The 27,120-nt window shown below is 42.2% G+C and overlaps 1 protein-coding gene across 1 annotated transcript; it reads right to left on the bottom strand.

The window, feature by feature from the left end:
• Positions 1–1,296: 1,296 nt before the first annotated feature.
• Positions 1,297–27,119, bottom strand: LOC115100098 (peroxiredoxin-6-like). Its single transcript, XM_029618312.1, has 5 exons — positions 26,931–27,119; positions 18,407–18,563; positions 4,973–5,119; positions 3,326–3,472; positions 1,297–2,468 (listed from the first exon to the last, which is right to left on the bottom strand). Exons 1-5 carry the CDS (start codon positions 27,020–27,022, stop codon positions 2,334–2,336), a joined length of 678 nt encoding a protein of 225 aa, XP_029474172.1. The 5' UTR covers positions 27,023–27,119; the 3' UTR covers positions 1,297–2,333.
• Position 27,120: the final 1 nt, after the last annotated feature.

The following is a 27,120-nucleotide window of genomic DNA, read 5'->3' as shown; positions in this document are numbered from 1 at the left end:
TGAATAGCAAGCATGAGGGGAAGCTACATCACCAGGGCTTCTGCCTTAGAATGTGGGGTAGATGAACTCTCTCCCACCCACAGGAACAGTCCTCAATCCTTTCATTGTGCAAGCCTCCATCAATGCCAATCAGTGAAATGACATGGAACTCTTGCTCGAGTTCTACATGGCTAAGTCCCAGCCTCAGGGGCCTACATGGAGCACATGGACTGCATTCTGTCAGTCCTGGCAGCACCAGACAAAGGCACCAAAATATACAGAACAAGGATAGGACACAAACTAAACTGCAGATACAGTATTTATTAACAATAGAATTAGTCTCTGCCAGGCTGCACAGCAACTAAGGTCCACCATGCGGCTGGCAGAAAGATTAACAAAAGAAAAAGAAACAGCTGCAGCTCTAAGAAAAATAAGCCACCACAAAAACCGTGAGGAGAGTGCAAAGCTGAATACCATGACCACACAGCTCCATTGAAGAGAGACTCTGGCTAGGGGGCAGGGTGATAACTATAGCTGCACATGCTCAGTGGGGCATGTTTGAAAGCTCTAGAATCTTTGAGATGAAAGTTTTGGGCCAAGCTCCATCCAACGAGGTCACCCTGTGTGTGAGGACTGCCATCCTGCTCGTCCTCGGAGAAAGACCACAGGTGAAATAGTAAATTTGAAAGGAGACATGGAATAATGTGTGGAGAGAGAAAAGGATAAAGCAGAAACTTAAGAGCAACACAATTGAGGATAAACTACTAAATTGCAAAAAAAAAAAAAAAAATATATAAAAATGTTTAGTTAAAAATATTAATGCATAACAAAGAATGTTTTCCATATATGGTACATAACTGCATGTAAAAATTAAAAAAAAAAAAAAAAAAAAAGAGAAGCATGTGGGGGTTTGCAAAAAAACTTTTAGAGACTGAAATGAGGTCCACACTTTCAAAAAAGTTGGGAACCCCTGGCAAGGTGTAAATTCTGTGGTATCTTGGGAAACTGGGGCCTTGCTTATAGCATTGCCTCCCAAAAGGCTTAGGACAACAGGACTACTTGTTTCACTGCACTCATCTTGCAATCTTTGTGAAACATAAACCTGCACAGTAAAAAGTGAACAAGGTCTATGCCAATCTGGCACTTGACAGCTCCTACCAACTGCTGGAGGCATAACTGCCATGAAAGCTCAGAGTGGCTATAGTGACAATTGCATGGACCTATCCAGGCCAAGTGACACTGAAAAATGTGTTTGTGAAGTACTTTCTGCATTTAAAGTCTGTCGAAGCACCAAGCACAGAATAGACAGTTTCCAAATGATGTCAAACTATTTATTGCACTCCAAACGTTTATGGGATGTACAACATACAAATAAGGCAACTGTTCCCCAAGATGAAGATGCTGCAAAAAAACTAAAACATCTTATTTATATAGTTATATATTTTTATAAGAATTCAGAGGATTTCTACCCGTTATTATAAGCAGCTTTGATAATGAAGCACTGAAAAATGCCACAAATAATGTCCTAGGATATCTTTTTTCCTTTGGCTCAAAGGCCCATTGCAGCAGTGATTATCCCAGAGCTATTCCTTCTCACATTAGAGTCACTGCCCTGACTGCTCACCACCAACACCAGAGCACCTTATTTTACCCTTTGAGTTACTCTTCCTGAGAAAAACAAATCTGGTTTAAGAACTGGGTCGTATGTATTAGTTCAAGAGGCTGCTGGTAGAGTTGACAATTGTTACCAAAATTTAAATTGATAACAGATGATCTCAGTACAAACAGGCCAAAATTAAGAAAAAACAGATATCCTGGCCATAGATCTCAGGATTTCCCAGAAGATTGGGTTAGTCAGTTCACAAGTTAGACTTTTTGGGGGGTGGGAATGTGCATGCGGAAGAATTAGACTTTAGTTATTCTCCAGCATCTTCTTTTTCCAACTCAGATTTTATGATCTGCAAAATCAATCACAATCTGATAAAACCCACCTAAGGAAAAATCCTAATACAAATAGGCAGCATCTGCGATCATGACTGTGGACTGAGATTCAGACCATGCCTAATTTATATGCCATGAGCCTGCTACAGTAATCAACACATGAAATTTGCATAACAACCTCAGCTTTATAATTTATGATTTATTCAATAGTAGTAAGGAAGTACCGTGCCTTATCTGTAGCGGCTGACCTGTGCAAACGTTCTCTCCTGCCTTACTGTTAAGGAACAAGCATCAAATCAGCTGGAGGATGGACAGCAGGGGACACTTTGGTGTAATAGATCAAGAATTCTATGTTGCTGGAATGCAGCTTCCCCTATCCATCCTACCCTCTTCCCCCTCCCATGCCTCTCCCTTTATTCCTTAGGCTGAGGTGTGTATCGAAGGTATTTCTTGCCAGAAGGAAGGTCTTTGGTGAAAACTCCACGAGGGAACAGCTTACAGGCATCCTCTTCAGGAATATTAGGGAGGACCATCACTCTGTCTCCTTGCTGAGGATAAAGAAGACAGGTCAACTGTTTAGCAATTTAAAAAAAAAAAAAAAGAGAACAAACACTCAACAGTATCATTTTAGCTTTAGGATTTCTAACTTAGTACATCTTAGTTAGATATTTTTTGGACTTCCTACACTCCTGATTCTCTTTTCCCTCCAGGTCCTCAAGAACTGATAAAGTAGTTTATTAAAAGGCTGAACCCAGCAGTGTAATGGGAATGCCTAGGAAGCCAATCCCCCCCTCGATCTCTGCCTCTTAAAACCAGTTTATCACTTTTTTTTTTCTTTTTTCACTTCTTTGAGGTCCTACTGGCACTTTACTTAGCTTCTGCAACACACTTCTGCTACTGGAATGCATAAACATTTAAGAGCAGCAGCCCATGGCAATCTTATAGAACAAACATTTTGATAAGCAAACCACAAAGCTAAAATATCCCCTTTTGCCGAAGACGTCTTTATTCCTGTCCAACTTCTGTAGGTTTTTCCACTGCAGCGGGGGACCATCATGCTTAGATTTAAAAAAAATAAAATAAAAAAAAAATTGCCAATGTGCCCCATAAAGGGAAGTGGCAAAACATGAACCATGAGCCCCTCACAGAAGACAGAAAAGAAAAGCCCTTGGAGGTCCCTACTGGAACCAGTTTTGGAGTGGAAGTTATAAAATGCAAACTGTGGTCCAAGCTCTATTGAAGTAAGCAAATTTAAGAGCTTGGTATACTTTACTAAATGAGATGAGAAACTCAAATCATACAGATTTAACCAGAACAAAAATGTGCAACGAAAAAAAGAAACCAGCCGGTAATCTACTGATAATCCTCCTGTTCCAGCTACCTGCTGAATATATAGGCTCCTTACCTGCCAGTCCACTGGAGTTGCAACTTTCTGTTTTGCAGTCAGCTGGAGAGAATCTACCACTCTCAAGATCTCATCAAAGTTCCTGCCTGTAGTGGCTGGGTACAGTATAGATAACTTCAGCTTCTTGTCTGGGCCAATGATGAACACCTGGAGAATCAAGAAAGCATTACAGGGGGCAAAATGCCCAAACACCCTACTCACAAATTATCCACCAAGTCACCATGATCAGGTTCAAAACACATTTCATGCTCCTTGAGAGCCACAGATATCCCTGAAAACCAGGCCTATCTTCAATGAATATGAATGAGATAATTTATATGCAAGGGGGCAGTGCATGCAAATCTCTTAAGCGTATTCATTTATTTACGAATTCTGGTATCCTGCCTTCTTCAGAAATTGATCGATGTGGATCACAAACACACACAATAAAAACACAGATATAAGGCAACTGCCCACACTAAGCAACATTAAAAAAAAAAAAAAAAAAAAATTCGCATCAGTTAACATTTATTCATTGTGGGTATCCTGAAAACCTGGCCCGTTTGTGGCTCTCGAGGACCGGAGTTGGCCACTCCTGACAGTTTAATGCTGGCATTGCATTTTAGGATATTGTTAGCGTGTTGTATTCCTAAAGTATTGTTTCTGAAGCTGGTTATGGAGTACTCCCCTAGCCAGTCTCATTTCAGGACATTCACAATGAATATGCAGGAGATAGATCTGTATCGGGCCGATTCAGTAAAATTCGTGGGAGAGCTGGCGCTCCGAGGCGAGCGATTCTATATTTAAATGAGGGCCCGCAGTAATAAGGAGGCGCTAGTTATTGACAGGAGTGGCGGCTGTCAGCAGGTGTGACAGCCAATGCTTAATTTTATCAGCCTCTGTTGTCGAACCCGCTGACAGCCATGGATTCAGGCAAAATTGAGTGTCCGCCTTCCAACCCGCAGGCAGATTTTTTATTTTGGGGCCTCGACTTAATATCACTATGATATTAAGTCTGAGGGTGTACAGAAAAGCATTTTTTTCTGCTTTTCTGTACACTTTCCCAGTGCCGCCAGCCGAAATTAACTCCTGCCTTTGGGCAGATTTTACTTTCTGTATCGCGTGGGAATAACTAATAGGCTCATCAACATGCATTTGCATGTTGTGGGCGCTATTAGTTTCGGGGAGGTTAGCCGAGCGTTTTCCACACGCTATTACCCCTTACTACTGTATAAGGGATAATAGCAGCCCCCTTTGGACGTATGTTTTCCACACGCTAACTGTGCGCTCAGCTGGAGCGCACCATACTGAATCGGCCTGTATGTAATGAAGCTAGATCATGCAAATCTCTCCCCTGCATATTTATCGTGGCTATCTTGAAAGCAAACTGGCTGGAGACGAAGATGACTTCAAGACCAGTTTCAGAAACACTGTCCAAAGCACCATACGTTTACAGGGCCCTCTGAACACACTACACAAAACCCCTGAAAAAACATGATATATATATATATATATATATTAAAAAAAAAAAAAAAAAGTCACACCAATGTGAGGAATCCTGCTTTCCTGCTCTGAATTCATTCTAGGCACCAGACACATCCACACAGTACACAGATACAAAAGGCTCTGCCAAGGTTAGCCCTACTAGATTTTGAAATGAGGACTCACGCAGCGAGCAGTTAGAGGCATGCCGGTGTTGTCTCTCTCATCAGGGTCCAGCATACCCAGAGCTATCGCCAGATCACGCTTGTCATCTGCAATCAGCGGAAAAGGGAGTGTGTCAGTAGGCTCCTCCCCGTTGTATGCATTGATGTCCTGCACAGAACAGACACGTGGGTTCAGAAGTAGTACTGGAAGTGGACTGAAAACTGAGCATGCAGCTAAATAAAATGGACACACAGTGGTACAAATTCATCTATTCACCTCTCAGTGTGATCTTGAACAAGTCACTTGATCTACTGTAAAACATTTTAGCACATCAGCTGAAAGATCCTGTACCATGTTGTACACTCCAGTGTCCTCAACCATTCTGAGGCCTATACTCATCTATGACCAGACAGTTGATACAGTAGACATTGTCCCTTTGAGACACTGAAAAATTTTATTCATGTTTTAAAAACTAAAGATTCAAATCAAAGACAGTGCATCACTTTATTAAAATGGTTAAATATAAACTCTCATGTTGAAGGAACTCCTAATGTCACAAATATGTAATCTAAAAACAATGCAGAACAGTGTTTTCCCAATCCTCTCCCGGAGGCACATCTAACCAGATGGGTTTTCAGGATTTCCACAATGAATATGCATGAGATTGGAGACCCAGGGTCTCCAATCTCATGCATATTCATTGTGGAATACAGGGTATACACATCTCTCATGCATATTCATTTTGATATTTTGAAAACTTAACTGGTCAAGTGTCAACAAGAGAGGGTTGGGAAACACATTCTGGCTGAACCAATGGCAATACAGAGGACTGGACATCAAAATAAGATTTAAATGCAACTCAACTGAGGTAAATGTAAAACAAACTAAATGTTTTCAAATTTTTTGCAATTTAGTAGTTAAAGATATTTGTTTGGGGGCATAAAACATGAAGTCAGCAGTGAACTGTTATTACACTTAAGTACAGTGTGTACAAGTCTGGTCACCATACCTCAAGAAGAGATATCGCACAGTTAGAAAAGGTACAGAGAAGGGTGACCAAAACAATGAGGACGAACAATTCCCTTCAAGGAAAGGCTAAAGAGAAAGGGAGATATGATAAGTTTCTAAAATGAGTAGAATGGAATGTGTAAATGTTAATCAATTGTACTTTTTGAAAGAGTAAAAGATTGGAAGACATACAATGAAGTTACTAGGTGGTATATATTTAAAACAAGAATAAATATATTTTTTTTACTCAATGCATAATTAAGCTCTGGAATTCATTGCTGGAGGATATGGTAAAAGCTGTTCAACATAAGGTTTAAAACAGGTTTGGACAAGTTCCTGGAGGAAGTCCATAAGCCATTAAGGTGGATTTGGGGAAATCCACTTCTTATCCCAGGGATAAGCAGAATGGAATTTATCATTCTTTTGAGATCCTGCCAGGTACTTATGACCAGGATTGGAAAGTATTGGAAAAAAGTGTACTGGGCTCGATGGATCTTTGGTCTGACCAAGCATGGAAAATCTTTATGTTCTTATCATTGTACCTCAGGCATAGTTATAACTAGGTTAATTAAAGCATTTAGTACCAGTGGGCAGGTAAGAACACCACTAAAAGGGCTCCATTTACTAAGCCTTTTTTCCCCTCAATTCTGTGTCTATGGGGAAAAAAAGCTTATCAAATGAGGTTCCAAGTCCTTCAAACATTAAGGAATGTACATCAAAACATTTTACAATCCCAATTTTTTTTTTTTTTTTTTTAAATAACAGCCCCCACAATGAAGAATTACCACTTAAGGCCTGATTTACTGAGGCTTCTCTCTCATTCTGTGTCTATAGGGAAATAATATAGTATTGATGGCAGAAAAAGACCAAATGATCCATCTAGTCTGCCCAGCAAGTTTCCTATGATAGTAACTGCCGCTCCGTGCAGTTTACCCCCAAGCCTTATATATTAAAGCAACATTTTTCCTGGGTGAGCAGCAGTCTTGAAAATTCAGACAATGCTGCTTGACATGCTTTACTTTTAAACTTGGCCATAGATATAGTGCTGTTCTTGTCCCCTTATGTCTGCATATCAGTACCCCAGACCATAAAAATTGGAGCCCTTGTTGGTTGTCCTCTGAATCCAATTCCCCTTTCCCCCCCCCCCCCCCCATGCCAGACTGGAGAGCAAATTCAAAACAGTCCTAGGCATCATAGTGGACAATACACTGAAACCGTCGGCCCAGTGTGCCGCAGCAGTCAAAAAAGCAAACAATGGCAGGAACCACCAGGAAGGGAATGGTGAATACAATGGAAAATGCCACAATGCCTCTGCATCGCTCCATGGTGAGACCACACCCCGAACACAACTCGGGTCGCCGCATCCCAAAAAAGACACAGCCGCAATGGATAAAGTTTAGTAGTGAACAGACCCTTAATGTTCTGTGTGTGCTTTGGTTTGCATGCATTCCACAATTCTGATGCATAAGTAAATGGGTCAGAAGAATTCAAAACGGTTGAGGGTTTGGCAGAAGGGATGGCATCACCTGAGCATTCAAAACATTAAACTACTTCGGGCCAACATAACCTTGGCAAATTTTAACCAAGTTCAGTCTCTACCAGTGATATCAAAGCCTTCTGAGTTTTCCCCCTGCATGGTCTAGCCTGGAAGGTGGGAATATTACAGCACAAAGCTCCATCACCCTAAAGGGTACACAGGCTGTCTTCTTTGCACTTAGTAATCGTGTTTCAACAATGAATTAAACAAAATCGGCAAAGAGAAATGTAGTAGGAAATGTACCATCGAGGGTGCTCATGGTCCTCTGGCTGCCTTTACAAGAAACAGTATATTGCAGATATAAGGCAACTGCCCACACTAATCAAATGCAAAGCAGAGTAATAAATCAGTCCACCGCTCTTAGTAGGACCCAGCTGTGCAGATCAAAGTGAATGTTGTATTCCTTCCAGAGGGAAGACAACATTAAAACTCGTTTAAGGCATCTTCAAAGCAGCTGGATAAATACTTAAAAGTTCAATGCTTAAAATAATTCTTTAAAGCACCTGGTATCTTTTAGATAATTGGGCTGCTCGATAGATTTTATACCCAATTGGTAGATTGCCTCCAGGAAGAGATTATGGACAATTATTTACTGCAAAATCACTAAAAATGCACAAGGCAACATCCACGGGCTTCAGTGTTCATGGTCCATGCTTATATGCAAAGATTTGGCAAAGACAGCAGAAAGCACCAAATTGCCTACCTAGTCTGCCCAGTTTTATTCCTGGTGTAATTCTATAGATCCCAGTTAAATCTCTGGCTTTCCCTTCACTTCTTTGCTACTAAAGTCGTGGAAAATCACTGAAATGTATCTCCGAGATAGAAACAATTTCTAGGTCTGACACAGCAATCAGGGCAACAAAATCTGGACCTGTACTGAGCTAGACCAGGGGTAACCAACTCCAGTCAGAGAGCCTAAAACAGGCCTGGTTTTCAGGATATCCACAATGAATATGCATGGCATATATCTGCATACAACAGAGGCAGTGAATGCAAATCTCTCTCATGCATATTCATTGTGTATACCCTGAATACCAGGCCTGGAGTTGGCCACCCCCTCCCCTGACCTAGACCGAGCAGGTGTGCTCCCAGCCTTCCAGATACTTGCTCATCTTCTTTTCCCTCCTGTACGGCTTCATACCTGCTCCCCACCACTTGTGGTTTTCTCCACCAACTTTGTTTGTTTATTGGGGGGGGGGGGGGGGGCAAGTTGGTTAAATTATGTACTGTTTTGTTTGATTTCATTATGGACAGTATTTATTGTAACCTGCAGAATGTGTACATAAAGAAATGCAATGTGTTTGCATCTGCTACAGTCTACACTGGATCTGAATCTCTCCTTTACGAGTATGCTGCCCCTCCCCCAGACAGATGTAGGCCCCCTCACTACAGCAGACACTTCTTCTTCAATGTACAGGGCCAGAAGACACTGCCACAGTCTTTGAGCCTTGAACTGAAGCCGTTAATGAAGGATATAGCTGGTCTTCACTTGTACCATAAACAGATACCATCTCACAAAAAGACAGACAATCTTCACCTGCTACTTCAGTCCTTCCCCTTGTTTCTTGAACTCTTCCTTTCTAATCAGGTCATAGTGGATGAGCCACGTTCCCTGCTTTCTGCTCCCAGTGATCTAAAAATACTGGTAGTGACCTTGCCAGCAGAGAACTCTGATAGGCATGACCTTTGTTCCTCTCCAGTCGTGTCCCCAGTCTACTGTAATACATTTTATTGTTTCTCAACTGTCAAAGTATTACAGCAGGCTGTAAAAGTTTATAGGCCAATAATTTCTACAAGCCTTCTTTATGCTTGATCACCTGTTACTCTCTTGCCATCCTGGGAGGATACAACAATTAACAGGTCGATCCAGTAAAGTGTGCTCCGTCGGAGCGCACTGTCACCCTGCTCTGGACGCGTGTTTTCCCTTACCCCTTATTCAGTAAGGGGAGGAAAACACGCGGCCCACCCGCGGCACCTAATAGCACCCTCAACATGCAAATGCATGTTGATGGCCCTATTAGGTATTCCCGAGCGATCCAGTAAGTAAAATGTGCAGCCAAGCCGCACATTTTACTCTAAGAAATTAGCGCCGCCCAAAGGTCGGCGCTAATTTCTTCCGGCGCCAGGGAAGTGCACAGAAAAGCAGTAAAAACTGCTTTTCTGTGCACCCTCCGACTTAATATCATAGCGATATTAAGTCGGAGGTCCCCAAAAGTAAAAAAAAAAATTAAAAAAATTTTGAATTCGGCCCGCGGCTGTCGGGCCGAAAACCGGACGCTCAATTTTGCCGGCGTCCGGTTTCCGAGCCCGTGGCTGTCAGCGGGCTCGAGAACCGACGCCGGCAAAATTGAGCGGCGGCTGTCAAACCCGCTGACAGCCGCCGCTCCAGGCCAAAAGGAGGCGCTAGGGACGCGCTAGTGTCCCTAGCGCCTCCTTTTCCTCGTTTGCACCGCGTCGCCTAATTTAAATACTGGATCGCGCGCACCGGCGAGGGGCCGGTGCGCGCGCCGGGAGAGCGGGCGTTAGTCCGCTCTCCCACGGACTTTACTGGATCGGGCTGTAAGTGTCTTGAGGGAGACAGGTTAGGTAATCCTGATCAGTATGACAGGAACTGCATTTTCAGGCATTTAATGTAGGAACTTGACTCAGTAGCCAATGAGGCAAGCCTACCACGTAAGGAGATTATGACTGAAACCTTTAAACCACAAAATTATCCTAAACAGCGTGTTGAGCCTTGTTTGGCCCTGGCATAGCAGACAGTTGGCTGGCAAGTACAATCATTACTTGGGACCAGATTATGGGTAGAAGGGAGTTGTTTCTTACCTGTAGCACTCGACATGTGGGAAATCTGTTGCTAACTTGTTTATAATGCTCTGAGGCAAGTTACTAGAAGCAGTAAAACCCTGATTCCTATCTTAGATTAACACATAATTTATTACCTTTGGCTTGCCTAGATTTTGTCCTCAGAGCTGAACTTAGAGGAGACTGAGGCTTGCAGGCAAGCCCTCACAAGAGGGACTGGGCTGTAAGTTCCCATACTCACTCCTGTTGTAGGCCTGATGTTCATGACCACAGTGGGAAGGGAAATCAGCCATTAGAGGTCACAATATGATGAGGGAAATTATAGTCAGAAGGTTGCTGGGGAAGGGAAATGGAACTGATGTCTGGATTGGGGGAGGTGGGCAAGATTTCTTGCCCCACAGCTGTAGCTTTGCTGCCCCCAAAATGTTTGCTATACTAGACACAGGCCTCTTAAACAGGCCAGGATTTATGCAAGGCCTATCATCCCTGCTCACTGCTGAATCCTGAGCTAAAGCCCAAGTCACTCAACCCTAGAGACAGATGCATCTATCCTGACACTTGCAAGACAGGTACATGCTATATTATGTGAACCTCGAAATGTAAGAATAAATTAAGTCACGCAAAATAAAAAAAGTCTTACTTACAATGTTTCAAGTGGACTATTTAAACATGTAGGCAAGCGACCATCATACAGCACTGGGTCCAGTATATCTTATCTGATAATCCATGAGCATAAGCTTCTATGTGCTGAGAAATATAATCAGTCGCTTGAAAGCTAGACAATTTTTGTTTTTTTGCTCTTGTGCTGAAATTTTTTTTTTTTAATTGGTTTCCCTGTTCCATTGTAAACCGGTACGATAAGACCGCGTCTTGAGTATCAGTATAGTAAAAGAATTTAAAGAAAGAAAATAAAATAAAGAAAATGCACTTCTGATGATTACAGCTGTAGTTTCGTGTTGATCCAGAAATTCTTGGCTTCACATTGATTCAAAATTTGTTTGCTTATGCCGATGATAAATACATATTTTGATTCCTCTTAATGCCGTCTTAATCGCCTGACACTGCAGCATTTCGGAGAACACTCCTTCTTAAGGGCAAACAGCAAAACTGCTTTCTTCACATATTCAACGTGAGCATATATTTCTACAGCTCAGGTCCGGTGTAAAAATAATTTTTTTACTTTTCTTTTTGTGCTTTCATTGTGTTTTAAATATATAGTCCAGCTCACATAAGCAAACAAATTTTGAATCAATGTGAAGCCAAGAATTTCTGGATCAACACGAAACTACAGTTGTAATCAGATAAATGCATTTTCTTTAAAAAAAAAAGGTTTTCAGCACAAGAGCTTAAAAACAAAAATTGTCTAGTTTTCAAGCGACTAATGATTATATTTCTCAGCACATAGAAGATTATGCTCATGGATTACCAGATAAGATATACTGGACCCAGTGCTGAAAGACAGGCTCATTCAACATAGTTGAGCATATAAAATTGAAAATTATTTCAAAATGTTAAGGATTCACAGCGACGTGAGAGAAATTCTTAAACCCCACTGAATCTGTTCTGCTGTTAAAATGTCGTAAACTTTCTGATAGCAAAGCCTCAGAGATCAGAACTGAAATCATACAATCAGAGGAATTATCTGAACAAGTGGGATCTGAGAACAGTATTGGGTCAGGTTTGAGCAGTATATGCAGAGCTTTTGGGGGGGGGGGGGGGGGGGTTAATACAGTAGCTGAATGCTCTATGCCCATCTCTAATTCAGGCTCTTGAATGTATATCAGAAAAATACAAACATCTTAACTGCACAAAGTTCACAGGGCTTATTACAGAAAGCTAACTAGCTATGTTTCCACAGCAATGCTAAATGAAGTCCCATTTATATAGGATATCAGCAGGATACAAAATGTCCAGGTACTGCAGCACAAAAACAAGCCAAGTCTTACTTTTTCAGATGCAAATACCATTGTCAAATTGCTTGCAACAGCTATTCAAAACTTGGCAGACAACTCCCCTCTTCAGCAGAGCATGCACTCCCGGCTCCCCTTTCACCAGCACAAGCAGTCGCTGACATGAAGAGTTCATGCCACCCCTACATGCTGGTCTGTTGTGACAGCTTTGACTGGCAATAAGTACAGTGCTCGCACAGTCACCGGGGGAGCAGGCTCTCTGCAGCAGCCATAGGGCTGGCGCCACAGGAGGGAAGGGGAACGAAAAGCTTAATATCAGCAGAGGGCAAGAGGTCTGCATAGGAAGAAATGAATGGAAGGCAAAGGCTCAGGATAACAAGGAGAAAGATTGTGGAGGTACAAACCAAAAAAAAAAGTAAAAGCGGTAAAGAGGAAATGACAAGAAACAAAACATGGAGAGGAATCTCAAGAAAGATACAAAAACCAGATGAGCTAGGAAAATATCACAAAAAATATTTAAAAAATTTCACATGTTACAATTTGCTACATAATTTTGATTCACCACTCCCCATAAAATTCCCTGTAAAATATCCCTTGGACGTCAGGATCATTCATGTGTTCTGTCCTATGTAAACATCTTGATTGGAGAGACTGGTCGAACACAGACGTTCCTGTGAAATTAACAGCGGTCATGGCATAGACTTCATGTGCACTGGGATAGGTGGTGGCATTGTAATAATGCTGCAGCATGGAAACAGCGAGAAGATGAACCTGCGCACCCTTGTGTAACCTAACCAGAAACACAAAGCAAGGTTACGCATAACAGAACTGGAGTGGAGAGGTAGGGTTAGCGGCTTGTGCTGCTGCTCCTTATAAGCTTGGGCACTTTACCTTCCACTCAGGTCATGAGCCTTGGATATAAATCGGCTATGAAGTGCCCAAAACGCAGAATATAAATCAAATAAAAACAAAAACAGGCAGTACTTGTACATGAACTGCCTTAAGCCCTGGCACTCAAATAAACGTTTACTGGTTCTCTCAGAAGTCATTTGAGCTCAGTTACTTTCCATGATGTACAGTACATACATACATATAGGGCCAGTTATACTATCTAAAGCTTCATCCAGTTCGTGCTCATGGAGGAGTAAAAAAGGCCTTATGGGACAGACGGCACTATCAGGAGAGGGGAAAACAAAAAAAAAAAGTCCTTTTCTCCAATTTCTCATGCATGTTGACCGGCTTCCATAGATGTGCTATATAGAAACTGAAGTCAAAAAACAAACTGTAGATATTTATGTTAATCTAAGAAAAAAAGATTGTGTAATACGCAGAATAATCCAGGGGAAGTACATCTGCCAGGGACTGCTTTTGCAGAATGAAAGCCACCTCTGGAATCTGGGGTGGATTTGATAGCTCTCTAATTAGTAGCATCGGTACTTAAAAGCGGCTCAGTTGCCTGGCAGAGCTGCTGCCGCACCCCTCTGGGAGAAGGACGCAGGAAGAGTCTTTAATGGGGTTTTGTTTTGTTTTTTTTAAAGCCTGCTGTTTTAGTTTGGTCATGGAAAGGCCGGTCCTGTTTCAGAACCTATTCTGGGTCTGACATTTTTGTTCGAACACTTGTAAGTGAGCCCTGAGTCCAGGAAGCAGTTATGCCTACATATCTAGAGTAGACTAATAAGGCAGCCAGGCTGCTTTATTCAGAGATGAGTCCAATGCAATTCCTGTACCACTCACATGAGTACAATACTTGCATGATGTCTTTAAAAGCAGCAGCAAGTTAAATTTAACATACAAAGAAAAAAAAAAACCAGTTTTTAAAAAAAACATGTTTCAATACTCATGACAACCTAAAGGGAATTTTGTTTGTCTTTAAAATCTAAGAACTGGGAGAGATGCATCTTAAATTTAAACACACCCCCTCTCAGCTTGAACCAGATGTTCAATTTTTCTGCAAGGCTGGAGATGGCAGTGCTGTGCAGCAGGACTCCCGCTGTCATTCTGCGTAGTTCGAAGAAAACTGGGGAGAGACCACTCAAACCGGACTCACCAAGGCATTCTTTTGTCCGGTACAGCAAGAGGTTTTAACTGGCTTTAGCCCCAAATTCAATTTCAGGTATTGCCAGGCTTCGCCTCAAAGATCAGACACAGCTTGGAATGGAAGGTGGTCGAGGACGCTGTTTGTTACATATCTGAAGGCTCTGCCATTTCTAGCAAATGCACAAATCCCCAACCAGGATACAGGGATCATCGGGCAAGGTTGTGTGGGAGAACTGAAATCCCAGATGTCTCTCGTAAAATACTGCTCCAAGAAGCACTGGAAGAGCCCAAGAGAGAGCTGGCAACATCTTGCAGAGGTAATTGAATCCTGCTCCACTGCAAAACAATCTCTGTGGCTTAACTTCTTGGCTCTTTGTTCAATGACTATGCAAGCAACTTACAAACAAAAATGGAAAGAATATACACCCACGCTATTAATTCCAGAGTAAATTAAAACTTCAACCGGTAAAGTTTGTGATGCCATTTTGCTGGACAGTTTGTTGACCAGTTATATAATCTATGCATTATAACAAAGCCTCTCACTTATCAGGCAGCTAAAGGCATGAAGCCCAGGGGTAAGATAATCCCAAAATGTCATTAATTCTTTAAGGACTAGAAATGCAATGCCATTTTCTCTTCAGTTATCTGTAAGAAACTGATGCCATTTCATTCATTTTGCCTCTTATTGTTTTGGGTGGATACTTGGTCTCATTATGGATGCAGCAGCATGCAACAAACTAGGGACAGTCTGGATAGACACTAAAAACAATGTATGCCTCTGCTTTCAGCTCCATATAGTAGCAGGTCACACACCGGGCTAAGTGTCAAATCTGTAAACAAGAACACAAGCTTAAATACTCAGACAAGCTCGAACTTATAAAATGGAAAATGTCATAATGCCTCTATAATCGCTCCATGGTGTGAGACTGCACCTTGAATACTGTGTACAGTTCTGGTTGCCACATCTCAAAAAAAAAAAAAAAAAAAAAAAAGATATAGTTGCGATGGAGAAGGTACAGAGAAGGCAACCAAAATGATAAAGGGGATGGAACTGCTCCCCTATGAGGAAAGGCTGAAGAGGTTAGGATTTTTCAGCTTGTAGAAGAGACGGCTGAGGGGGGATATGATAGAGGTCTTTAAGATCATGGAGAGGTCTTGAATGAGTAGATGTGAATCGGTTATTTACAATTTTGAATAATAGAAGGACTAGGGGGCATTCCATGAAGTTAGCAAGTAGCACATTTAAGACTAATTGGAGAAAATTCTTTCACTCAACGCACAATTAAGCTCTGGAATTTGTTGCCAGAGGATGTGGTTAGTGCAGTTAATGTAGCTGGGTTCAAAAAAGGTTTGGATAAGTTCTTGGAGAAGTCCATTAACTGCTATTAATCAAGTTTACTTATGGAAGAGCCACTGCTATTAATTGCATCAGTAGCATGGGATCTTCTTAGTGTTTGGGCGATTGCCAGGTTCTTGTGGCCTGGTTTGGCCTCTGTTGGAAACAGGATGCTGGGCTTGATGGACCCTTGGTCTGACCCAGCATGGCAATTTCTTATGTTCTTAAATAATGAGGCACTGGAGTATGTACACCATTGATGGAGACACTAAGGAGTCAGTCATCTTAGCTCCATTTTCATTTGCAGGCTGAAAGTCGTCAGAAAGATGAATCATATGCTTATCTTAGCTTTGTCCCGTTAAACTATTGACTATCTATATGTTCAGTAAATTTTCTTCTTTGTAATAACCTCTACCATTTTGCAGGAAGCTACAGATCAGTGCTATGCATCACCCTGGAACCATTTTGAAAAACTGGTATTATGTTGGCCATGCTCTAAAATCAGCTACAATACCTGAAGATTGATGATTTACTTTACAAATTACTAATAGTAGGTGTGCAATTTCATTTTTCAATTATTTCTGCATGCTGGGATGTACACCAGCTGTTCAGGTGATTTGCTACTTTTTAGTTTATCAATTTGCCCTATTACATCTTCCAGGTTCACTGAGATGTTTCAGTTCCTCTGAATCTTCACCTTTAAAATATTTTTGGCATGGGTATCTCCCTTACATTTTCCCTCAGTAAAGACTGAAACGAAGAATTCATTTAGTATCTCTGCTATGGCCTTGTCCTCTTTAGTGTCCCTAGGGACTCCCTCACGGGCTTTTTGCTTCAAATGTAGCTGCAAAAACGTTATTATGAGTCTTTGCTTCCATGATAAGCTTTTTTTTTTCCAAATTCTCTTTGCATCTAACTTGACAGTGCTTATGCTGCTTCCTTCATTTGAATCACTTTGCAATTTTTTTGTAAAATGTTTTGGCTATAATGCATCCCTCATCTTAGAAGCGTGCCAGCAGTCATTTAGCCTTTCTTACACCTTTTTTTTTAATGCATGGAGTACATCTGGTCTGGGCTTCCAAGATGTTATTTTTAAACATCCATGCCTGATGTAAACTTTTGCAGCTACTCCTTTCAGTTTCCTAATTTTTCAGAGTCTCTCTTTTGAAAGATAAATGCTATCAAAGTAGATTTCCTTATGTCCTCCCTTTAGTTATTAAGATCTGATCATTTTATGATCACTATTACCAAGCCGCCCCAAATCCTGTGTTCTACTGCAGACTAGGTCTAAAATAGCTTCCCTTCTTGTCAGTTCCTGTACCAGCTACTCTGTGAAACAGTCATATTTTATCCTGAAACTTTACCTCCTTAGCTTGCCTTGATGTGACATTTATCCAGTCAATACTGGGGTTACTGAATTCACCCATTATTACTGTGTTAATTTTCTTAGCTTCCCTAATTTGTTAGCATTTCATAGTCTGTTCATTCTGACCAGGTGGATGGTAGTACACCCCACATTGTCATTCTATTTCCCTTCTCATCTGGAATTTCTAGCCATAAATATTCTACATTGCATTTTGTTTACTGCAGAACTTTTATCCTGTTTGACTCAATGCCTTCTATAACATATTGCACCACCTCTCCACTAATTTGATCCATTCTGTCATTGTGATATAATTTGCTCCCTGGTATCAGTGTCCTACTGGTTATCCTCCTTCCACCAGGTGTCAGATTTATATATTTCAAATATTTACATTAATTTATAATCCATTTATGTCAAAATATCATACTAAGCAGAGTTTACAATAAAACATTACACACACAGTATAATAAAACAATTATGCCAATTGTATCTACCTCTTCATTTAGTGCTATACATTCTAACTCTCCCACCTTATTTTATTTCCTAGCATTTGTATACAGACATTTCAAAATGTGTTTTTTTGTTTTTAACAACAACCTGCTTAACAACTGTCAGGGGTAATTTGGAATTTTTAAATTTTCTGCTCTTTACTTAAAGGCACCTAGGCTACTTTAGCATTTATTACCTCTTTATTAAGATGCCTTTACTTCCCTATTGTTAGTATCCTTCAAATATGCATCATTCTGAACCATGCACTCCTTTCCCCAACATCTAGTTTAAAAACTGCTCTCTCCCCTTTTTAAATGAAAGTACCAGCAGCCTGGTTCCACCCTGTTGGAGGTGGAGCCCATCTTTTCAGAAAAGGCCCTCCCTTCCCAAAAATGTTTCCTAGTTCCTAAACAAACCTAAAGACCTCTCTTCTGCACCAATATCTCAGCCAAGCATCCAGAGTTGAGTTCTGCCTGCCTCCAGGGTCCTGCACATGGAATGAGAAGCATCTCTGAGAATGCTACCCTGGAGGTTCTGGATTTAAACTTTCTACCTAAAATTCTAAAAACTTGGCTTCCAAAACCTTATGTCATTGGTAACCACATGTACCAAGACAGCCAGCTCCTCCCCAGCACAAATCTAAAATCCTATCTAGGTGATGCACAAGGTCCACCACCTTCTCATCAGGCAGGCAAGTTACCAAGTGATCCACACATCCACGAGCTGCTCAGCCATTTACATTCCTAATGATCACATCAACTACAATGGTACAGGGTAAATGTTAAAGTAAATTGGTGAAAGAACTTAAACTCAGCACCAAGGTGACATTTCACCAGTCAGTGCAGGCTCTGAAAGAAAGACCTACCTGCACCAGATAGATACACACTGGCACGCACAAAAATCACACAAACTCAAACACTGCTCACTGCAGTTAGAACATAACAGCCATCCAGCTCCTCCTCCTCTAGGATACCTTGCTCCATCCATGATGATCCGTGACATTGTCAATTGAAAGGGCAATCATCTTAACGCCACGCTTCTCAAATTCTGGGTACAGCTGTGCTGCTCGGCCAAGCTCCGTGGTACACACTGGGGTGTAGTCCCTAGGATGGGAAAAAAGGATTCCCCACCTGACAAGAGGAGAAAGAAGAATAACTCAAGTGAGAATAGGCTCGATTCATTCACAAAACACTGTTGCATATAAGGATGGCGATTCAGTAATTCAGGGAATATTCTGCCATTTTGAACAGGGGGGTTGAACACAGATGTGAATACACTGAATGCAACTTTAACTAATATAACCCCCAAAGAATGAATCTGTTACCAGGTATGAAAAGGTAAATGAAGACGTCTTACTGAAGAAACAACTTCTACATAATTTATAAGAAAAAAAAAATGCAACATGGAATAAACAAAAAAAAAAGTCAGCTGGTTTGCTGCCTCAGGTGCAGTGCTGAGTACACACAACGATTAGTGCACGGCAGCAACAATTCTGCTGCAAAAGGTTCTTGCCCCAGACAGCTTACATAACATTGACAAATCACACATACAAGGACTCTGCATCTCTGATTTGGGGGTCCCAGGGTGGAATCCCTCTGGCTCAGGGGGGGGGGGGGGGGGGGGGGATCATGGACTCAGGTACACCAATGCTTAGCCCATTTTTGTAGGTTTGGAAATTTAAAGTCCTGAGTCGAAGATGGAGCACAATCAACACCTTAATTAAATCGCATTTCTTACAGAATTGTAAACCCACATTTCTGGGGCTAGTATTACAAGTGTATGTGGCTGTGCCAGCGTGATCCTGGACCTCGAGTTCTTGAGTGTGGCAGCCCTGAACGCAGGACCAGCGTGGACCAAACCACCCAGAAAGCCACACAACACATATTTAATCCGTTTAACAGTCTCTCTTCATTTAAGGATTTTATTAACATTTTATAGTATTCTTGTGTTCCACACTGTCTCTGCTGCTCTGTAATTGGTTTACAAAAGATCATATTGCTTTTTGTTTTTAATTTAAGCTCTGAGCATTTACAACCTGGAAGCAAGCAATTGTGCAGAAATGTGGCCATACTGGGAGGTTTTTAATAATAAGCTGCAGTGATAGTCCTAATTAGTATTTCACTTTTGTACCTTTTATTGGACCAACTTAAGAATTGCCCAGAAATGCTGTGGGGGACTGGCTGACTCAAGGGAAGAGGCACATATCTCCTCTAGGTAACTTGTTCGGGTAAGAATTGCTTACCTGTTAACAGGTATCCTCCAAGGTCAGCAGGATGTCCATCCTCTCACATGGAGCCCAGCATGGACATTTGACCTCACATGGTTTCTAGAAACTTTGAGCATGCCATAAGGGGCGTCTGAAGCATGCTACACTACCACCCATCCATACAGGGCCCCTTCAATCTAATTTAGCTTATAGACGCGGAGTAACCAACTCCATATAAAAAATCCACCCCCAAAAATATGAAAGTGGCATGGTTTTAGGCTTTCCCTCTGTTTTTCATGTTGGGTAGTCTGTAGTTAGACATCCTATCATCCTGCTTGTCCTCATAGAAAGCAGTTGCTTACCTGTAACAGTCTTCTATAAGAAGAGCAGGGTATTAGTCCTTGCAAAAACTGCTTGCTTCCCTTGAGTTGGTTACTCAAAGTCTAAGCTAAATTAGATTGAAGGGGCCCCGTATGGATGGGTGGTAGTGTAGCATGCTTCAGACGCCCCTTAGGGCATGCTCAAAGTTTCTAGACACCATGTGAAGTCAAATGTCCATGCTGAGCTTGATCTGATGTCGCCCATGTGAGAAGATGGACATCCTGCTGACCTTGGAGAATATACATAATTATTGAGGCAGCCCTGGGAGGCATGGAGTTGGGCTCTGTACTTCAAAGATGATCCTCAAGACAGAATAAAGAATTTTCTTTTTTGTAATTAAAGATTTTTATTAAGCAAACAGTGAATCCAACATGATACAGAACAGAATAGGATAAGAAATATAAACAATATCATGACGATGTAATAACTGTTACTATATGGATAAACACGGAGACCCACAACATTATGGGTAGTAAATGGGAATAGACACACATTCTAAAGATAAAATCAAAACAGTATTTTTATATCCTTAGGCCTCCCCTCCCACCCCCTTTCCCCCAGAATAAAGATTTTCTGAGCAGACAAAGTACTGGGTGCAAAGCAGATTTCAGTGGGCAAATCAGAGGTACATCCAATAAGCATAACCTTGATCCTTTTTGAATTATGCTGAGGACCCAAGTAGCTGAAGTTATTTAGGACCAACAATTTAAGTAAAATCTTAGCCTGCCTGTGACAGGAAGATCCTCTGGCATAGATACTGGAATCTCAGCTGTGCTCTCCCCAATCCAGTCAAAACCCCAGCCCAGATTTTGGTTGGGGCCCTCTGATGTCTTGGTGTCCTGTTACAGATGGGACTGAAAAAAATGTCTCAGTGTCCTATTTTTCAGCTACCTCCTGGTTGAGGAGGGAGAGTCTGGAGTAGCAGGGGAGAAGAGATAAAGCATATCACAATGGTCTAACCTAAGCTACCACTTCCTTGACCTTATCTCCAGAGTGCCCCCATTGCAAGGCATGTCAGCAGGTCTTTCCTGGACATCTGGCTGGTGGTCCACAATCAGACGAGTCCGTGGACACCATTCCAGAAACTCGTTGCCATCTTGAGAACAAAAGCTTGATCAAACCATGTACTTTCCACACACTTGTCCAAGGCATCATGCTGCTTTTGAAGAAGCTGCCCTGCTGTCTCTGTCCCACGTATGCTGGTTCAGGAAGAGCTGATAGAATGCTATGTGGGCACCAAGCATATCTACCTGAAAATCCTCTCACCCAAGTTCAGGGTACAATAATCCTTCCTTGAGGGCACCGAGGAATGGGTTCTAGACCAGATTCTGCTACTACCAGTTGGTGAGGCAGCTGTTGCTTTTCAAATCCTGGAGCCTTCTAGACCCAATATTTATTTATTAAGTTTTATTTATTATTTAAGACAGGCCATCGTAACTGTTCACAAGTTATAGCACATAGATACAACTACAAATGTTATAAAACTCCTATATATAAAACAATTATAAATAATAACTAAAATGTCAATAAAACAAAAGCTAAGCCCTAAAATATACAATAATTCAAATAAAAGAATTAATGAATTAATCACTAAAAAAAAAAAAGCATTCATGCTAAAATCAAAAAAATAAAAAGGAATAAAAGTAAGAGATAAAAGCTCTCTAAATCACTCTGTATATGCTCTGCTGAAAAGCCAGGTTTTTAATTCTCACTTAAACAATATATTCCATTCACCTTCTTATTCACTGAAGGTGCTGAGAGGGGACCTCTACCACAATATCCTTTGGGGATTCCACAAATTGGAGGATGTCAAGCAGCTTAGTCCCCTGGACTCTCTCCTTTCGCTAAAAGTAAGTAGAATGGCATCCTCCATTCTCTTAAAGTTGGAGAAGGAGAGGACCTCATGAGGAGAAATGTTGACCCCCTCCTGCTCGGTGAAGTCCTCAGATCCATAGCGATAACCCTCAAGAATATTCAGTCTGAGCAGTAGGTCAGGGGCATGGCTTTAGACTTTACAAAGCTAACAGACAAGGCCTCAAAGGGCAGTGCTTGTCTATTGGGGCCTAGACTCCGATGTACTCCTGTGCCTCAGAGATGCTTCCTCCTCCAGTAGACAGAGATCTTTATTGCAGTGGTATTAGATGTAGATTTCAGCAAGAGCAGGACCTCCATCTGCAGGGACACAGATGCCACTCCAGGATTTTCCTATTCAGCTCCTTAAAAACTACCAATGTCAATACAGTCTGGGAGGCAGGAGGAGAGGCCATGTCTCCCTGGGATACCAGAGGTGTACTGGTGGCTGACACCTGGATCCTCTGAAAGTGTCACAATGGCTGGGACTAGGTAAAGCTTGAGCTCTCCTCCCCACAGAAATATTTTGGTGGGGGTGGTGTGTGTGAGTGAAGAGATTCATGGCTGCTGACAGAATATCTCCACTCCCAGCACTAAGCATCAGGGACCAATGCCAATGCTTCTTGACCTTCACTTGATGCTCATTGATGAAGCTTCATAATGTTGGAAGCTAAGAGGCTGAATCCTTCACTCTTTTTGGGCAGGAGGCGGCAGATGATAGCCTGTTTCCTTCATCTCTCTCTGGATCTCTATGTTGATAGGGGTGGGGGAAAATGGATTCACTCCCAATGTTGATGCTGGTATCAATGAGTCAGACTTACAAATCCCAAAGTGCTTTTCTATGAGGTCAAGTTGGGAACAACATCCTCTAAAGAGTCATACAGAGGTTACACCCCCAGACATCATAGTCAGCCCCCAGGTAAAGGATACATCTATCATGAGGGTCCATGATAGACATGATACTTTCATGTAGTGGGCACCTGTCAAAGCCACTGGATTTCTTTTGGGGCATTGATCAAAGAAATGGACACAATGAAATTAAATGATTTGATGTCAGTAAAAGACTGCAATCAGCGCTGCCTCAATGCACCGGTATCTGCACCGTGCAGCCACAACAAAAGAAAGCAAAAAAAAACCACAAAAAAATATTGAAAATCTACTTTAAAAAGGTGACTAAAGGTTGAGAGAATATTGTAGGGCCTCACAAAGGACAAATTCTGCATTCCTGGGAAGCAAAAGGATCCCTAATAGTAGGAAAGTCCTCAACAACTGGTAAAGAAAAGACTGAGGGGCTCTCATGGGGAAGTAAGCATGCTGCAAATGCCCAGTAATACATGCTCAAAATTTCATGCCAGGCTCCATCTAACGAGGTCACCCACATATGAAGACTGCCATCTTGCTTTTCCTTGGAAATACAGTGGGGAGCAGAAGTAATTACCATCTGAAAGTTGTCTGTGGGCCTACATGAAATGAGTCAGCAGTCTCAGTATGGTTACCGGTGACAGTGTCTAATATCCCTAAAACCCACTTCATTCTGGCACAATAGCAGGCAATGGTCAAAATGGAAGAAAGCTACAGAAACGGTTTCCTTCATCCCTCCGTCCTAACCGATACCTTCCTATATATACCCTCCATCAACCAAGCTGAACAGCCTCCTAGCTCTTCTGACACACAGAGCTGGCACAGTTTTGAATTCCTTTTCAACAATTGCCTCCACCACCACCCACTTCTCAACGGCCCATTGCTGCCAGAGCTGGATTTGTTTACTGCTGGACTCTTGTTCCAGCCTATTTCAAGTGCAGATTGTTGGCAGTCTCTGCAGGGAGGATTATGACTGCCAAGAGACAGAAACCAAATGACCCTCTTCCTCCTAGATAGTCCCTTCAGAGCACACGAGAGGTACATGGGCAGGGCAAGGCCTGCACTGTCACCGCCTAGGTTGTATATATTCTGTGGCTATATGCAAGACTTCCAAATTGGCTGCTGGAAATCTAGTACCCCTCACAGCTAGGTTCTCAAAACATTAAAGAAAGGACTTTATGTTCAAGTACAAGCATGATCTTATATCAGTGCAAGAGAAAGTATCAGCCTGCAATAGATTCAGGCATCTTCAGGAAACATACAGTTATTAGAGCTTTTCACTAGTCAAGGGAGACAAACACACTAATGCAGATGACATACTGAGGCAAGAATAAGATATTTCCTCAGGTTGCAACTTCCGATTCTCCTACAATTTCATCCTTTAGCAACTCACATTCTCTCCTAATGGCAGTTCCTTTCGCTTTTTACATATGCCCTGCCACTAGACAATTGCAAACTGTGCCAGCAAATCAGGCCTTGTCTAGTTCTTTACCAGCAAAGCTAAATAATCTCAAAAGACGAAAGACCAATACCAATGATACTCCTGCAGTCCCCCATTGCCTCCACAATATGTGCAAGCCTTGCAAAACTGAAAATCAATAACAGCCTATTTTCGAGCGCTACTGGACATACACAGCACTGTTCAATGGCGATAAATATTCAGGTACGATAAATGCCTTCCTCAATGAACTTACAATCTAAGAGGCCAATGTAATAAAGTACTAGACATTTTTATTCCCATTTGTGTACACATTTTTTGTGCATTACATTTTTTTCAATGAGTAGTAAAGTTACGCACACAAATTAGTGCACCTCCATACAAATCCGATGTTAATGACATTAGCTATTACTCTCCAATGGAGTTAGGAAACTTTTTTTCCCCCCAAGATTGGACATTTAACTCCCAGATCAGAGGTGTAAAGTTAACTCAGTCAGTATAGTCCTGACCTGAGGTTCCTGGTGTGGGAGGGCCTAGACTTGGATCACCTGAGTCTAAGGAACTCCACATCGAGGTCCACACTGGTAGCCCTGGAAATGTGAGCTAACTTCTATTCCATCTCTGACCCAGGAGTTAAAATTTCCAAACCTAACAAACAGGCTAAGCATAGGGTTACTCGAACCCGGGACCCCTGAGCTAGAGAGACAGAATGGTTTTTACATGTTACTATGTTATTACCTAAGTTCTTTGGGGAAGGAAGTAGCAGGCCCATAACCACTGTGCAGCACTGTTGTATGGACAAGTGTTTATCAGCATCGCCTCATGCTTCCCAAGATTCATCTTGTTTTGGTGCCCAAAGCCTGTCACGCTGCTGTCATGCAGCTCCTCTGCCAGCTGTTAATGCACCACAAATGAATTCAGAGACAGGTGTACATACAGCAAGCACTGCACAATGGGAGACAATTCTGCCCCAAACAGCCCGCATAACAGATATTGCATGTATAATTTTTTGCTGCATAGTGGCGACAACTGAGCTAAGTGCCTGTCCCAAAGAGAAGCACTTTTTTTTCCATTTTACACCCATCTAGGGCACTTTTTCAGTTTTATGAGCACATATTTGTGCATGTTTTAGTCTACCAATGAATTTGCACACCATGATTTTTCAGCATGAGTTAAAAAGGTCACTTTTTTTTTTTTGACTCATTTTATTATATTGGCCCTTAAGTGCCTCCTGACGCAATCAGATATAAAAGTCACAGCCAAGGTCACAAGGGGGCAGATGTAATACAGTGTGCTGAAGCTGCCGCAATGCGGGCTATATGCACATTTTCCCCACACAGAGCCCTATACAGGTATGTGATAAGGGTTTTGTGCGTGGGGAAAAAGCACGTACAAATGTGATTACTGACCCACAGTTTTTTCTGCACTCTGCATGCTAATGGCATGCAAAGAAGGCAATTATCTATTCATGGGCAATGCAAAAAGCCAAACTAGAAGATAAAAATGCTAGTGCAAGTTTTTTAGTGCCATGATCAGGGCACGAGCTAAGTGACAACGCTGATGCAGGAGTCATTTTATTCTATTGTTTGCACTGGTACGGTGTGTGGTTGTGTGTCCCTGCAGCTCTGGTGTCATTAGCATGGAGATTTCTGATTGTGTCCAGCTGTTCCTGATGCTGTGGTATATCCTGCGGCTTCACCAAAAGGATAACAGTAGAAGGTTTGGCAGGTGACAGAGGTCGTGGTATGCGGTGTGAATTATCACCCATTAATATATTTGCCATGTTTTCTTCAGCCCACAGTTATTAGAAATATATGCATTCCTATTCCAGGGTCAAAATTTCACTAAAAAGGGAGACCCAGTTGCTTGCCACATTTGCTTTTATGCACATATTTACAGTATGGATGCAGCTACTTATTACATAGAGCCTTACCACGTGTATATATGTGCATGTCTTCATGAGTGTGCAGATTCGTGCACGCAAATCATTTACATAATTTGTTTTTTTACATCCCACAGAGACACCAGCTTCTGATCAAACCCCATCCTCATAGCTAGTGCCTATTTAGCCGCAGGTCTTATTAAATCATCCCCAAGGAGCATTAGAAGAGGGATATACAACCCCTGGCTTTCCTGGTTCTCAGCTCACTGCTCTCTCATTCCGCGACAACTCTCGCTAGTTCTAAAGGTCATCCTGGTCCATGTGGCTTTCATATTTTCCCACTTAACCCGAAACAGGCATGAAAACAGATTTACCTCATCTAATCCAAAACCATAAAAAAAAAAAGAGAGAGGCACCCAAGAAGAACCAGAGTAGGTTGCAGGTGTAAGAAGCAGCAGACAGGTTACAAAGGCAGGCTGTGCAAGAACTGGACGTCTGTATATCATCTTGAGGAACAGAATACGCGGCCCATGTTTAGTGGACATTCAAAATGCGACTCGAGGTAACAAGTTTAACGTTAAAACGACCCTCTGGCAAGAGTTTTTCGCATAGCCTAGCGCTGTTTTGGGACCAACTACTCAGAGCTGCAGTTTGCTCTCGTCCCACCCTGTCCATTTCACAATCAACGACAAGCAGTTCCGGCTTAGAACGACAAGCCCAAAGGGCTTACGAGCCATCGCGCTGCAGGTGCCCGAGCGCAGACTCGGGGGGGAAAGCACAGCTGGCACCCCGGCAAAGGAACCGAGCCTCCGGAGAGAGCGCGGCAGCACGCAGCCGCATGCTTCGCGGGGAACCGGCGCGGCCCCGCAGCCACTTACGAGTTGCCCAGAAAATCGTGGAACTTGATCTTGCCGCAGGTGGTTTCTGCCTCGAAGTTGGGAAACAGGTCTCCGAGCAGGAGGCCCGGCATGGCAGCAGCAAGAATAAGAGACAGCGGCAGCGAGAAGACAGCACACGAGCGCTCTCACGCCTTAAGCTTGACTGGCATGAGAGCCAGGGGGTGGAGTC

The sequence above is a fragment of the Rhinatrema bivittatum genome, chromosome 10, assembly GCF_901001135.1.
Source record: "Rhinatrema bivittatum chromosome 10, aRhiBiv1.1, whole genome shotgun sequence".
Lineage (NCBI taxonomy): Eukaryota > Metazoa > Chordata > Amphibia > Gymnophiona > Rhinatrematidae > Rhinatrema > Rhinatrema bivittatum.
Note: the sequence above shows the minus strand (reverse complement) of the source record. Positions and strands in the feature narration are given on the sequence as shown.